This window comes from Oncorhynchus mykiss, chromosome 2, assembly GCF_057628025.1.
Source record: "Oncorhynchus mykiss isolate SJ-2025 chromosome 2, ASM5762802v1, whole genome shotgun sequence".
Taxonomy (NCBI): Eukaryota; Metazoa; Chordata; class Actinopteri; order Salmoniformes; family Salmonidae; genus Oncorhynchus; species Oncorhynchus mykiss.
Genome location: NC_143023.1, coordinates 91551227 through 91568866, shown reverse-complemented (window position 1 = coordinate 91568866; position 17640 = coordinate 91551227). Strand labels below are relative to the sequence as shown.

At 38.3% G+C, this 17640-nt stretch overlaps 1 protein-coding gene across 1 annotated transcript in view; it reads left to right on the top strand.

The window, feature by feature from the left end:
* nts (neurotensin) overlaps positions 1–17322 on the top strand; it is a 24614-nt gene extending 7292 nt beyond the window's left edge. The window contains exons 3-4 of the mRNA XM_036958964.2: positions 13362–13565; positions 16862–17322. Coding sequence (XP_036814859.1) covers positions 13362–13565; positions 16862–17008 — 351 coding nt within the window. The 3' untranslated portion in view covers positions 17009–17322. The remainder of the gene's footprint in view (positions 1–13361; positions 13566–16861) is intronic.
* Positions 17323–17640: the final 318 nt, after the last annotated feature.

The following is a 17640-nucleotide window of genomic DNA, read 5'->3' as shown; positions in this document are numbered from 1 at the left end:
CTCTTTAGATGATACACAGATTACACAAGGTTCCCCTTTAGATGATACACAGATTACACATAGTTCCTCTTTAGATTATACACACATTACACATGGTTCCTCTTTAGATGATACACAGATTACACATGGTTCCTCTTTAGATTATACACCCATTACACATGGTTCCTCTTTAGATTATACACCCATTACACATGGTTCCTCTTTAGATTATACATCCATTACACGCGGTTCCTCTTTAGATTATACACCCATTACACATGGTTTCTCTTTAGATTATACATCCATTACACATGGTTCTTCTGTCGATTATACACCCATTACACATGGTTCCTCTTTAGATGATACACAGATTACACGTGGTTTCTCTTTAGATTATACATCCATTACACATGGTTTCTCTTTAGATTATACATCCATTACACATGGTTCCTCTTTAGATGATACACACATTACACATGGTTCCTCTTTAGATGATACACACATTACACATGGTTCCTCTTTAGATTATACACCCATTACACATGGTTCCTCTTTAGATGATACACACACTACACATGGTTCCTCTATAGATGATACACAGATTATACATGGTTCCTCTTTAGATTATACACCCATTACACATGGTTCCTCTTTATATTATACATCCATTACACATGGTTCCTCTTTAGATGATACACAGATTACACATGGGTCCTCTTTAGATTATACACCCATTACACATGGTTCCTCTTTAAATGATACACAGATTACACATGGTTCCTCTTTAGATTATACACCCATTACACATGGTTCCTCTTTAGATGATACACAGATTACACATGGTTCCTCTTTAGATGATACACACATTACACATGGTTCCTCTTTAGATTATACACCCATTAAACATGGTTCCTCTTTAGATGATACACAGATTACACATGGTTCCCCTTTAGATGATACACAGATTACACATAGTTCCTCTTTAGATTATACACACATTACACATGGTTCCTCTTTAGATGATACACAGATTACACATGGTTCCTCTTTAGATTATACACCCATTACACATGGTTCCTCTTTAGATTATACACCCATTACACAAGGTTCCTCTTTAGATTATACATCCATTACACGCGGTTCCTCTTTAGATTATACACCCATTACACGTGGTTTCTCTTTAGATTATACATCCATTACACATGGTTCCTCTGTCGATTATACACCCATTACACATGGTTCCTCTTTAGATGATACACAGATTACACATGGTTCCTCTTTAGATTATACACCCATTACACATGGTTCTTCTTTAGATTATACACCCATTACACGTGGTTTCTCTTTAGATTATACATCCATTACACATGGTTTCTCTTTAGATTATACATCCATTACACATGGTTTCTCTTTAGATTATGCACCCATTACACATGGATTCTCTTTAGATTATACACCCATTACACGTGGTTCCTCTTTAGATGATACACACATTACACATGGTTCCCCTTTAGATGATACACACATTACACATGGTTCCTCTTTAGATGATACACACATTACACATGGTTCCACTTTAGATGATACACAGATTACACATAGATCCTCTTTAGATTATACACCCATTACACATGGTTCCTCTTTAGATTATACACCCATTACACATGGTTCCTCTTTAGATTATACACCCATTTCACATGGTTCCTCTTTAGATTATACACCCATTACACATGGGTCCTCTTTAGATGATACACACATTACACATGGTTCCTCTTTAGATTATACACCCATTACATGGTTCCTCTTTATATTATACATCCATTACACATGGTTCCTCTTTAGACTATACACAGATTACACATGGTTCCTCTTTAGATTATACACCCATTACACATGGTTTCTCTTTATATTATACATCCATTACACATGGTTCCTCTTTAGATGATACACAGATTACACATGGTTCCTCTTTAGATTATACACCCATTACACATGGTTCCTCTTTAGATGATACACAGATTACACATGGTTCCTCTTTAGATTATACACCCATTACACATGGTTCCTCTTTAGATGATACACAGATTACACATGGTTCCTCTTTAGATTATACACACATTACACATGGTCCATTTTAGATGATACACAGATTACACATGGTTCCTCTTTAGATTATACACCCATTACACATGGTTCCTCTTTAGATTATACACCCATTACACGTGGTTTCTCTTTAGATTATACACCCATTACACATGGTTCCTCTTTATATTATACATCCATTACACATGGTTCCTCTTTAGATGATACACAGATTACACATGGGTCCTCTTTAGATTATACACCCATTACACATGGTTCCTCTTTAGATTATACACCCATTAAACATGGTTCCTCTTTAGATGATACACAGATTACACATGGTTCCTCTTTAGATTATACACCCATTAAACATGGTTCCTCTTTAGATGATACACAGATTACACATGGTTCCCCTTTAGATGATACACAGATTACACATAGTTCCTCTTTAGATTATACACACATTACACATGGTTCCTCTTTAGATGATACACAGATTACACATGGTTCCTCTTTAGATTATACACCCATTACACATGGTTCCTCTTTAGATTATACACCCATTACACAAGGTTCCTCTTTAGATTATACATCCATTACACGCGGTTCCTCTTTAGATTATACACCCATTACACGTGGTTTCTCTTTAGATTATACATCCATTACACATGGTTCCTCTGTCGATTATACACCCATTACACATGGTTCCTCTTTAGATGATACACAGATTACACATGGTTCCTCTTTAGATTATACACCCATTACACATGGTTCTTCTTTAGATTATACACCCATTACACGTGGTTTCTCTTTAGATTATACATCCATTACACATGGTTTCTCTTTAGATTATACATCCATTACACATGGTTTCTCTTTAGATTATGCACCCATTACACATGGATTCTCTTTAGATTATACACCCATTACACGTGGTTCCTCTTTAGATGATACACACATTACACATGGTTCCCCTTTAGATGATACACACATTACACATGGTTCCTCTTTAGATGATACACACATTACACATGGTTCCACTTTAGATGATACACAGATTACACATAGATCCTCTTTAGATTATACACCCATTACACATGGTTCCTCTTTAGATTATACACCCATTACACATGGTTCCTCTTTAGATTATACACCCATTTCACATGGTTCCTCTTTAGATTATACACCCATTACACATGGGTCCTCTTTAGATGATACACACATTACACATGGTTCCTCTTTAGATTATACACCCATTACATGGTTCCTCTTTATATTATACATCCATTACACATGGTTCCTCTTTAGACTATACACAGATTACACATGGTTCCTCTTTAGATTATACACCCATTACACATGGTTTCTCTTTATATTATACATCCATTACACATGGTTCCTCTTTAGATGATACACAGATTACACATGGTTCCTCTTTAGATTATACACCCATTACACATGGTTCCTCTTTAGATGATACACAGATTACACATGGTTCCTCTTTAGATTATACACCCATTACACATGGTTCCTCTTTAGATGATACACAGATTACACATGGTTCCTCTTTAGATTATACACACATTACACATGGTCCATTTTAGATGATACACAGATTACACATGGTTCCTCTTTAGATTATACACCCATTACACATGGTTCCTCTTTAGATTATACACCCATTACACGTGGTTTCTCTTTAGATTATACATCCATTACACATGGTTTCTCTTTAGATTATACACAGATTACACATGGTTCCTCTTTAGATTATACACTCATTACACATGGTTTCTCTTTAAATTATACACCCATTTCACATGGTTCCTCTTTAGATTATACACACATTACACATGGTTCCTCTTTAGATTATACACCCATTACACATGGTTTCTCTTTATATTATACATCCATTACACATGGTTCCTCTTTAGATGATACACAGATTACACATGGTTCCTCTTTAGATTATACACCCATTACACATGGTTCCTCTTTAGATGATACACAGATTACACATGGTTCCTCTTTAGATTATACACACATTACACATGGTCCTTTTTAGATGATACACAGATTACACATGGTTCCTCTTTAGATTATACACCCATTACACATGGTTCCTCTTTAGATTATACACCCATTACACGTGGTTTCTCTTTAGATTATACATCCATTACACATGGTTTCTCTTTAGATTATACACAGATTACACATGGTTCCTCTTTAGATTATACACTCATTACACATGGTTTCTCTTTAAATTATACACCCATTTCACATTGTTCCTCTTTAGATTATACACACATTACACATGGTTCCTCTTTAGATGATACACAGATTACACATGGTTCCTCTTTAGATTATACACCCATTTCACATGGTTCCTCTTTAGATTATACACAGATTACACATGGTTCCTCTTTAGATTATACACCCATTACACATGGTTTCTCTTTATATTATACATCCATTACACATGGTTCCTCTTTAGATTATACATCCATTACACATGGTTTCTCTTTAGATTATACACAGATTACACATGGTTCCTCTTTAGATTATACACCCATTACACATGGTTCCTCTTTATATTATACATCCATTACACATGGTTCCTCTTTAGATTATACATCCATTACACATGGTTTCTCTTTAGATTATACACAGATTACACATGGTTCCTCTTTAGATTATACACCCATTACACATGGTTCCTCTTTAGATGATACACAGATTACACATGGTTCCTCTTTAGATGATACACAGATTACACATGGGTCCTCTTTAGATTATACACCCATTACACATGGTTCCTCTTTAAATGATACACAGATTACACATGGTTCCTCTTTAGATTATACATCCATTACACATAGTTCCTCTTTAGATGATACACCCATTACACATGGTTTCTCTTTAGATTATACACCCATTACACATGGTCCTCTTTAGATGATACACAGATTACACATGGTTCCTCTTTAGATGATACACACATTACACATGGTTCCTCTTTAGATGATACACACATTACACATGGTTCCTCTTTAGATTATACACCCATTACACATGGTTCCTCTTTAGATGATACACACACTACACATGGTTCCTCTATAGATGATACACAGATTATACATGGTTCCTCTTTAGATTATACACCCATTACACATGGTTCCTCTTTATATTATACATCCATTACACATGGTTCCTCTTTAGATGATACACAGATTACACATGGGTCCTCTTTAGATTATACACCCATTACACATGGTTCCTCTTTAAATGATACACAGATTACACATGGTTCCTCTTTAGATTATACACCCATTACACATGGTTCCTCTTTAGATGATACACAGATTACACATGGTTCCTCTTTAGATGATACACACATTACACATGGTTCCTCTTTAGATTATACACCCATTAAACATGGTTCCTCTTTAGATGATACACAGATTACACATGGTTCCCCTTTAGATGATACACAGATTACACATAGTTCCTCTTTAGATTATACACACATTACACATGGTTCCTCTTTAGATGATACACAGATTACACATGGTTCCTCTTTAGATTATACACCCATTACACATGGTTCCTCTTTAGATTATACACCCATTACACATGGTTCCTCTTTAGATTATACATCCATTACACGCGGTTCCTCTTTAGATTATACACCCATTACACGTGGTTTCTCTTTAGATTATACATCCATTACACATGGTTCCTCTGTCGATTATACACCCATTACACATGGTTCCTCTTTAGATGATACACAGATTACACATGGTTCCTCTTTAGATTATACACCCATTACACATGGTTCTTCTTTAGATTATACACCCATTACACGTGGTTTCTCTTTAGATTATACATCCATTACACATGGTTTCTCTTTAGATTATACATCCATTACACATGGTTCCTCTTTAGATGATACACACATTACACATGGTTCCTCTTTAGATGATACACACATTACACATGGTTCCTCTTTAGATTATACACCCATTACACATGGTTCCTCTTTAGATGATACACACACTACACATGGTTCCTCTATAGATGATACACAGATTATACATGGTTCCTCTTTAGATTATACACCCATTACACATGGTTCCTCTTTATATTATACATCCATTACACATGGTTCCTCTTTAGATGATACACAGATTACACATGGGTCCTCTTTAGATTATACACCCATTACACATGGTTCCTCTTTAAATGATACACAGATTACACATGGTTCCTCTTTAGATTATACACCCATTACACATGGTTCCTCTTTAGATGATACACAGATTACACATGGTTCCTCTTTAGATGATACACACATTACACATGGTTCCTCTTTAGATTATACACCCATTAAACATGGTTCCTCTTTAGATGATACACAGATTACACATGGTTCCCCTTTAGATGATACACAGATTACACATAGTTCCTCTTTAGATTATACACACATTACACATGGTTCCTCTTTAGATGATACACAGATTACACATGGTTCCTCTTTAGATTATACACCCATTACACATGGTTCCTCTTTAGATTATACACCCATTACACAAGGTTCCTCTTTAGATTATACATCCATTACACGCGGTTCCTCTTTAGATTATACACCCATTACACGTGGTTTCTCTTTAGATTATACATCCATTACACATGGTTCCTCTGTCGATTATACACCCATTACACATGGTTCCTCTTTAGATGATACACAGATTACACATGGTTCCTCTTTAGATTATACACCCATTACACATGGTTCTTCTTTAGATTATACACCCATTACACGTGGTTTCTCTTTAGATTATACATCCATTACACATGGTTTCTCTTTAGATTATACATCCATTACACATGGTTTCTCTTTAGATTATGCACCCATTACACATGGATTCTCTTTAGATTATACACCCATTACACGTGGTTCCTCTTTAGATGATACACACATTACACATGGTTCCCCTTTAGATGATACACACATTACACATGGTTCCTCTTTAGATGATACACACATTACACATGGTTCCACTTTAGATGATACACAGATTACACATAGATCCTCTTTAGATTATACACCCATTACACATGGTTCCTCTTTAGATTATACACCCATTACACATGGTTCCTCTTTAGATTATACACCCATTTCACATGGTTCCTCTTTAGATTATACACCCATTACACATGGGTCCTCTTTAGATGATACACACATTACACATGGTTCCTCTTTAGATTATACACCCATTACATGGTTCCTCTTTATATTATACATCCATTACACATGGTTCCTCTTTAGACTATACACAGATTACACATGGTTCCTCTTTAGATTATACACCCATTACACATGGTTTCTCTTTATATTATACATCCATTACACATGGTTCCTCTTTAGATGATACACAGATTACACATGGTTCCTCTTTAGATTATACACCCATTACACATGGTTCCTCTTTAGATGATACACAGATTACACATGGTTCCTCTTTAGATTATACACCCATTACACATGGTTCCTCTTTAGATGATACACAGATTACACATGGTTCCTCTTTAGATTATACACACATTACACATGGTCCATTTTAGATGATACACAGATTACACATGGTTCCTCTTTAGATTATACACCCATTACACATGGTTCCTCTTTAGATTATACACCCATTACACGTGGTTTCTCTTTAGATTATACATCCATTACACATGGTTTCTCTTTAGATTATACACAGATTACACATGGTTCCTCTTTAGATTATACACTCATTACACATGGTTTCTCTTTAAATTATACACCCATTTCACATGGTTCCTCTTTAGATTATACACACATTACACATGGTTCCTCTTTAGATTATACACCCATTACACATGGTTTCTCTTTATATTATACATCCATTACACATGGTTCCTCTTTAGATGATACACAGATTACACATGGTTCCTCTTTAGATTATACACCCATTACACATGGTTCCTCTTTAGATGATACACAGATTACACATGGTTCCTCTTTAGATTATACACACATTACACATGGTCCTTTTTAGATGATACACAGATTACACATGGTTCCTCTTTAGATTATACACCCATTACACATGGTTCCTCTTTAGATTATACACCCATTACACGTGGTTTCTCTTTAGATTATACATCCATTACACATGGTTTCTCTTTAGATTATACACAGATTACACATGGTTCCTCTTTAGATTATACACTCATTACACATGGTTTCTCTTTAAATTATACACCCATTTCACATTGTTCCTCTTTAGATTATACACACATTACACATGGTTCCTCTTTAGATGATACACAGATTACACATGGTTCCTCTTTAGATTATACACCCATTTCACATGGTTCCTCTTTAGATTATACACAGATTACACATGGTTCCTCTTTAGATTATACACCCATTACACATGGTTTCTCTTTATATTATACATCCATTACACATGGTTCCTCTTTAGATTATACATCCATTACACATGGTTTCTCTTTAGATTATACACAGATTACACATGGTTCCTCTTTAGATTATACACCCATTACACATGGTTCCTCTTTATATTATACATCCATTACACATGGTTCCTCTTTAGATTATACATCCATTACACATGGTTTCTCTTTAGATTATACACAGATTACACATGGTTCCTCTTTAGATTATACACCCATTACACATGGTTCCTCTTTAGATGATACACAGATTACACATGGTTCCTCTTTAGATGATACACAGATTACACATGGGTCCTCTTTAGATTATACACCCATTACACATGGTTCCTCTTTAAATGATACACAGATTACACATGGTTCCTCTTTAGATTATACACCCATTACACATGGTTCCTCTTTAGATGATACACAGATTACACATGGTTCCTCTTTAGATGATACACACATTACACATGGTTCCTCTTTAGATTATACACCCATTAAACATGGTTCCTCTTTAGATGATACACAGATTACACATGGTTCCCCTTTAGATGATACACAGATTACACATAGTTCCTCTTTAGATTATACACACATTACACATGGTCCTCTTTAGATGATACACAGATTACACATGGTTCCTCTTTAGATTATACACCCATTACACATGGTTCCTCTTTAGATTATACACCCATTACACATGGTTCCTCTTTAGATTATACATCCATTACACGCGGTTCCTCTTTAGATTATACACCCATTACACGTGGTTTCTCTTTAGATTATACATCCATTACACATGGTTCCTCTGTCGATTATACACCCATTACACATGGTTCCTCTTTAGATGATACACAGATTACACATGGTTCCTCTTTAGATTATACACCCATTACACATGGTTCTTCTTTAGATTATACACCCATTACACGTGGTTTCTCTTTAGATTATACATCCATTACACATGGTTTCTCTTTAGATTATACATCCATTACACATGGTTTCTCTTTAGATTATGCACCCATTACACATGGATTCTCTTTAGATTATACACCCATTACACGTGGTTCCTCTTTAGATGATACACACATTACACATGGTTCCCCTTTAGATGATACACACATTACACATGGTTCCTCTTTAGATGATACACACATTACACATGGTTCCACTTTAGATGATACACAGATTACACATAGATCCTCTTTAGATTATACACCCATTACACATGGTTCCTCTTTAGATTATACACCCATTACACATGGTTCCTCTTTAGATTATACACCCATTTCACATGGTTCCTCTTTAGATTATACACCCATTACACATGGGTCCTCTTTAGATGATACACACATTACACATGGTTCCTCTTTAGATTATACACCCATTACATGGTTCCTCTTTATATTATACATCCATTACACATGGTTCCTCTTTAGACTATACACAGATTACACATGGTTCCTCTTTAGATTATACACCCATTACACATGGTTTCTCTTTATATTATACATCCATTACACATGGTTCCTCTTTAGATGATACACAGATTACACATGGTTCCTCTTTAGATTATACACCCATTACACATGGTTCCTCTTTAGATGATACACAGATTACACATGGTTCCTCTTTAGATTATACACCCATTACACATGGTTCCTCTTTAGATGATACACAGATTACACATGGTTCCTCTTTAGATTATACACACATTACACATGGTCCATTTTAGATGATACACAGATTACACATGGTTCCTCTTTAGATTATACACCCATTACACATGGTTCCTCTTTAGATTATACACCCATTACACGTGGTTTCTCTTTAGATTATACACCCATTTCACATTGTTCCTCTTTAGATTATACACACATTACACATGGTTCCTCTTTAGATGATACACAGATTACACATGGTTCCTCTTTAGATTATACACCCATTTCACATGGTTCCTCTTTAGATTATACACAGATTACACATGGTTCCTCTTTAGATTATACACCCATTACACATGGTTTCTCTTTATATTATACATCCATTACACATGGTTCCTCTTTAGATTATACATCCATTACACATGGTTTCTCTTTAGATTATACACAGATTACACATGGTTCCTCTTTAGATTATACACCCATTACACATGGTTCCTCTTTAGATGATACACAGATTACACATGGTTCCTCTTTAGATTATACACCCATTACACATGGTCCTTTTTAGATTATACACCCATTACACGTGGTTTCTCTTTAGATTATACATCCATTACACATGGTTTCTCTTTAGATTATACACCCATTACACGTGGTTTCTCTTTAGATTATACACTCATTACACATGGTTTCTCTTTAAATTATACACCCATTTCACATTGTTCCTCTTTAGATTATACACCCATTACACATGGGTCCTCTTTAGATGATACACACATTACACATGGTTCCTCTTTAGATTATACACAGATTACACATGGTTCCTCTTTAGATTATACACTCATTACACATGGTTTCTCTTTAAATTATACACCCATTTCACATGGTTCCTCTTTAGATTATACACACATTACACATGGTTCCTCTTTAGATGATACACAGATTACACATGGTTCCTCTTTAGATTATACACCCATTTCACATGGTTCCTCTTTAGATTATACACAGATTACACATGGTTCCTCTTTAGATTATACACCCATTACACATGGTTTCTCTTTATATTATACATCCATTACACATGGTTCCTCTTTAGATGATACACAGATTACACATGGTTCCTCTTTAGATTATACACCCATTACACATGGTTCCTCTTTAGATTATACACCCATTACACATGGTTTCTCTTTAGATTATACATCCATTACACATGGTTCCTCTTTAGATTATACACCCATTACACGTGGTTTCTCTTTAGATTATACACACATTACACATGGTTTCTCTTTAGATTTTACACCCATTACACATGGTTCCGTTGGGGATCAGTTTGCTAATATCTGTTGAAATAGGTTGACTATTGTTTCCATGACACTTGTTGGTGATCTTATTTGGCAGCAGTTTGACAGGCCATGAAAAGACAACTGCACAAATGATCAGTGGTGTTAAACAACAGTTTATTATTTAATTAGTATCTGTCATGTCAGTCTTTAACTGCTGCATGCATTCCCACATATTTTACTAAACAGAATAGAAAAGAGTGGAATTAGAACAGGGAATTAGACGGAAGCTCGCGTTGAAATTCAAAGGTAATATCCGACATTTGCAGCGTTTACCGTGAGCCGACATTTACAGTGTTGACCGTGAATGCAGTCTCCGCTGACGCGGGAACATTGCGTTTAAATTTTCGTCAAGCTGTTTCAGTCAATCAATTGGTGAGTAAGGTGAGATAAACTTATTCTGGATAAACCAGTAGCCAGTGTCTTAAAGGAATAGTTAATTTAATAATGGCTGGTGTAGTAATCTAGCCAGTGGATAATCTCGGCACCCATAACTGTCATGAAAGACTAGCCATTGACAGACAATTCAATAGAAAATTGGGACGGGCCATTTAAAATGGCAGTTAGTCACTCTGCTGGGGATGCAGGCATTATTGGACCATTCCTGCTCCATAAACACAGGATCCGTCCCTCAGTCCCTCATTGATTAAGTGACACTGAGCGAAAAGATACTGACGAAGGACGAGACACAATTAAAAGTGAACCTACCACTCGTCTCACAACTCAGTGTGTTAATAAACTGTTCATTAGGAAGTAAACAAGACCTCATTTGCAATTGTTGGGTTCTCTAAATGTTAATATTGTCAGGAACTCACAACACTATCCAGCCAGACCGAGGTGTCCTTTCTGTCTCGTCTCTGGAGTGGTTTATGGCTCAGAATGCTCGGTACGATACATATCCACTCTGTGCCATTTCTCCCCCCTGGCCTATAAAATCCATATGTAATATCTAACAACTCCTCTCTCAACAATGACTATGCCAGGAAATAAAAGTGCTATCCTATGCCATCTATAAAAGCAAAGCTGATAGGTGAGATGGGATTTGAGATGATTTAGAAGCTCCAATCTTATATTCCTTATGACTCTGTTCATCATTGTCAGTGACACCCGGGAGGGAGTCTGGGCTGTGCGCTGTTATGGAGTCGGCCCACGCACAGGGGTCCCCACAGGCAGCGGCAGGGGCTTCACACCATCCAATACCACACGCTCAAACTAGACTATGATACAGCAGGCTTGGAGCTAGATAAGGTTAAGATCTGATCTGTTGCCATGAATTGTGAGAGGGAGCAGAAAGCACAGATATTCACACACGCACGCACACGCACGCACACACACAGTTTTACACAGCACAGCTAACCTTGTGGGGACATACAATTCAGTCCCATTCAAAATCCTATTTTCCTTAACCCCTAACCCTAAGCCTAACCCTTAACCCGTACCCTTACCCTAACCTTAACCCTAACCCTAACCCAAAAACCTAACCTAACCTTAACCTAAACCGAAACCCTAGCTCCTAACCCTAACCCTAACCCTAAACCTAATTCTAACCCAAACACTCATCCTAACACTAACCCTAAACACCCTAGAAATAGCATTTGACCTTGTGGGGACAAACAAAATGTCCCCAGTTGGTCAAATTTTTGTTTGTTTACTATTCTTGTGGGGACTTATGGTCTCCACAAGTATAGTTAAACACGTACACACACACATGCACACACACACACACACACACACACACACACACACACACACACACACACACACACAGTCTTAATTATTTCTTATCGTCTCCCACATGAAACAGAGCAAGCAGAACGCCCCCTACTGGCGTGTGTCCCTGGTGAATGTGTGCAGGATGGTGAACAGCCTGATAAACAGCCGGTTGTGGAGAGAACAGGTGGAGTATAACACTGGGGAGGAGCTGGGGGAGAGGCTGGCCTCCCTGCCGGAGCCCTTGGATGAGCTCCTCGATCTACAGCACATCTGCAGAGTACTGCAGCCCCGAGAGGTGAGGGACGGACACAGGGATGCATGCATACATAGTGTACACTGGGATATACAGAAGCTAAGGACTGGATTCGGAGGTGTCGGAGGTGGAACTGAATTAGAGCTGTCAAATCCACAAGTGGCTCGTTGCATTACCTTATCGCCGACACTGCCATTGTGTGCAACGAAACCACACCCGACTATAATCCAACAAATCCCATGCAGACACGTTACAAGTTCATACACTCGAATTAGACTGACAGGCTACAATGCTCCCATCCAAATTAACATGAAAACATGCATTAGCCTCACATCAACGGTTTGACATTTCAGAGTCATTATTTCTACCATGGATAGAGCCTTCACTGTCTAGTACCATTTTGAACTTCTAGCTCAGTAGGGATAATAAGGAAGGGATTGGTTTGTGACACAACACAGCAGCCGCTCCCCGATTTGTCAGCTCATACCACAGTTACACCTCCATTACCGTCAAAGCATCAGCTCGATCTGATTGAATCAGGCCACATACAGGGATGACCATACCGACACCTACAATGATAGAGGCTGATACACAGCAAAGAGAGCAATTTTCCCCATTTGAATAGAAAACACACACACACTTTGCATACACACATATAGAAAACAAGCACAGGGATGAGCATTATAGGTCTACAGAGAGCAGTGCGCACACAAAAAGACATATAAACAGGGCCACACACATATCGCTCACCCACGATGAGCATCTATCCCTGGGCCCTGCACAGCGCTAAATACCCACGATGAGCATCTATCTCTGGGCCCTGCACAGCACTAAATACCCACGATGAGCATCTATCTCTGGGCCCTGCACAGTGCTAAATACCCACGATGAGCATCTATCTCTGGGCCCTGCACAGCGCTAAATACCCACGATGAGCATCTATCTCTGGGCCCTGCACAGAGCTAAATACCCACGATGAGCATCCATCCCTGGGCCCTGCACAGCGCTGAACACCCCTCGTTAAACACCTATCCTTCTCCTCGTCTGTTTTCTCAAGCTTCTCCATCACGTTGATGTGCACACTGTCAGCTTCTCCATCACGTTGATGTGCACACTGTCAGCTTCTCCATCACATTGATGTGCACACTGTCAGCTTCTCCATCACATTGATGTGCACACTGTCAGCTTCTCCATCACGTTGATGTGCACACTGTCAGCTTCTCCATCACATTGATGTGCACACTGTCAGCTTCTCCATCACGTTGATGTGCACACTGTCAGCTTCTCCATCACGATGATGTGCACACTGTCAGCTTCTCCATCACATTGATGTGCACACTGTCAGCTTCTCCATCACGTTGATGTGCACACTGTCAGCTTCTCCATCACGATGATGTGCACACTGTCAGCTTCTCCATCACGATGATGTGCACACTGTCAACTACACAGCTCCTCACACATCATGATCAAGGTCTCTACGGCCTGACTATACAGATGACCTGTTTTCTCACGAATGGAAGAAAATACACTAAACACTTATTTGAACCACAGCTGCATAAAGTAGGTACAAACCAACCATTACCTGGTGTCAAAATTATTATTATTATAACTGCGCTCCAAATGGCACCCTATTCTTTAAAGTGCACTACTTTTGACCAGAGCTCTATGGGACTTGTCAAAAGTAGTGCACTATACAGGGGAACATAGGGTGTAATTTGTGTTTTCATGGCCTTATGCACCAGGAGTAGCTCATTACAAAGCCTATTCCCCCTCAGGAGACTGAAAAGATTTGGCATGGGTCCTCAGAACCTCAAAAAGTTCTACAGCTGCACCATCGTGAGCATCCTGACCGGTTGCATCAACGTCTGGTGTGGCAGCTGCCCGGTCTCCGACAGCAAGGCACTACAGAGGGTAGTGCGTACAGCCCAGTTCATCACTGGGGCCAAGCTTCCTGCCATCCAGGACCTCTATATCAGGCGGTGTCAGAGGAAGGCCCTAAAAATTGTCAAAGACTCCAGCCACCGTAGTCATAGACTGTTCTCTCTGCTACAGCACGACAAGCGGTACTGGAGTGCCAAGTCTAGGTCCTCAACTGGCAGCTTCATTAAATAGTACCCTCAAAACACGTCAACAGTGAAGAGGCGACTCCGGAATGCTGGCCTTCGAGGCAGAGTTCCTCTGTCCAGTGTCTGTGTTCTTTTGCCCATCTTAATCTTTTCTTTTTATTGGCCAGTCTGAGATATGGCTTTTTCTTTGCAACTCTGCCTAGAAGGCCAGCATCCCGGAGTCGCCTCTTCACTGCTGATGTTGAGACTGGTGTTTTGCGGGTACTATTTAATGAAGCTGCCAGTTGAGGACCTAGACTTGGCACTCCAGTACTGCTTGTCGTGCTGTAACAGAGAGAACAGTCTATGACTACAGTGGCTGGAGTCTTTGACAGTTGAGGACTTGTTTAGGACTTGTTGAGGACTTGTGAGGCATCTGTTTCTCAAACTAGACACTCTAATGTACTTGTCCTCTTGCTCAGTTGTGCACCAAGGCCTCCTACTCTATTATATTCTGGTTAGAGACCGTTTGCGCTGTTCTGTGAAGGGAGTAGTACACAGCGTTGTACGAGATCTTCAGTTTCTTAGCATATAGCCTTCATTTCTCAGAAGAAGAATAGACTGACAAGTTTCAAAAGAAAGTGCTTTGTTTCTGGCTATTTTGAGCCTGTAATTGAACCCACAAATACTGATGCTCCAGATACTCAACTAGTCTAAAGAAGGCCAGTTTTATTGCTTCTTTAATCAGTTTTCAACTGCAATAACATAATTACAAAATGGTTTTCTAAGGACCAATTAGCCTTTTAAAATGATAAACTTGGAGTAGCTAACACAACGTGTCATTGGAACACAGAGGAGTGATGGTTGCTGATAATGGGCCTCTGCGCCTATGTAGATATTCCATAAAAAATCTGCAATTTCCAGCTGCAGTAGTAATTTACAACAATAACAATGTCTACACTATATTTCTGATCAATTTGATGTTATTTTAATGGACAAAAATGTGCTTTTCTTTCAAAAACAAGGACATTTCTAAGTGACCCCAAACTTTTGAACGGTAGTGTACATGTACATATTACCTCAATTACCTCGACTAACCAGTGCCCCCGCACATTGACTCTGTACCGGTACCCCCTGTATGTAGCCTCGCTATTGTTATTTTACTGCTGCTCTTTAATTGTTGTTGGTTAAGGGCTTGTAAGTAAGCATTTCACCATAAGGTCTACTACACATGTTGTATTCGGTGCATGTGACAAATAACATTTGATTTGATTATTCTGTTTTTCTTTACAGCTGCTTGACAACTCTCAAGAGTACCTTGACGCCGATCAAAACAGTGACAACCCGCTCAAAAGGAAATCACCGTATATTTTTAAGAGGCAAGTGAAAAACACCAAAGCTCGGAGGCCGTACATCTTGAAGCGGAGTACATTTTACTGACGAGGAGAAAGAGGAGAAAGACACTATACATTCTGTGGATATGTGACCATACGTGCTCTCTGTTGTAGTGTTATTACTGATGTTTCTGCAGTGTTTTGTCCATACAGATGATATCTCAAATCTGTGTCTGTCACTATATGTCTCTAATCACATTCTAGGCCCAATCCTGCTCCAAAAGAGAGGACCAATTTAAATAAAAGCATACAAAAGCAGTAAGCAAATGTGTATCTTTTGAGAGACTTTGTATTTACTATATTTGTTCACTCCATGTATTTTCTTTCCAATGTGATTAAACAATACATATTTCAAAACCACTAAGATGTGACAGTGTTTTTTCAGAACTCTAGCTGTTCATAATAGCAAACATCAGGAGACTGAAAAGATTTGGCATGGATCCTCAGATCCTCAAAAGGTTCTACAGCTGCACCATCAAGAGCGTCCTGACCGGTTGCATCACTGCCTGGTATGGCAACTGCTCGGCCTCCAACCAACCGCAAGGCAATACAGAGGATAATGAGTATGGCACAGTACATCACTGGGACCAAGCTTCCTGCCATCCAGGACCTCTATACAGTGCCTTGCAAATATATTCATCCCCCTTGGCATTTTTTGTTGAATTGTTGAACTATTTT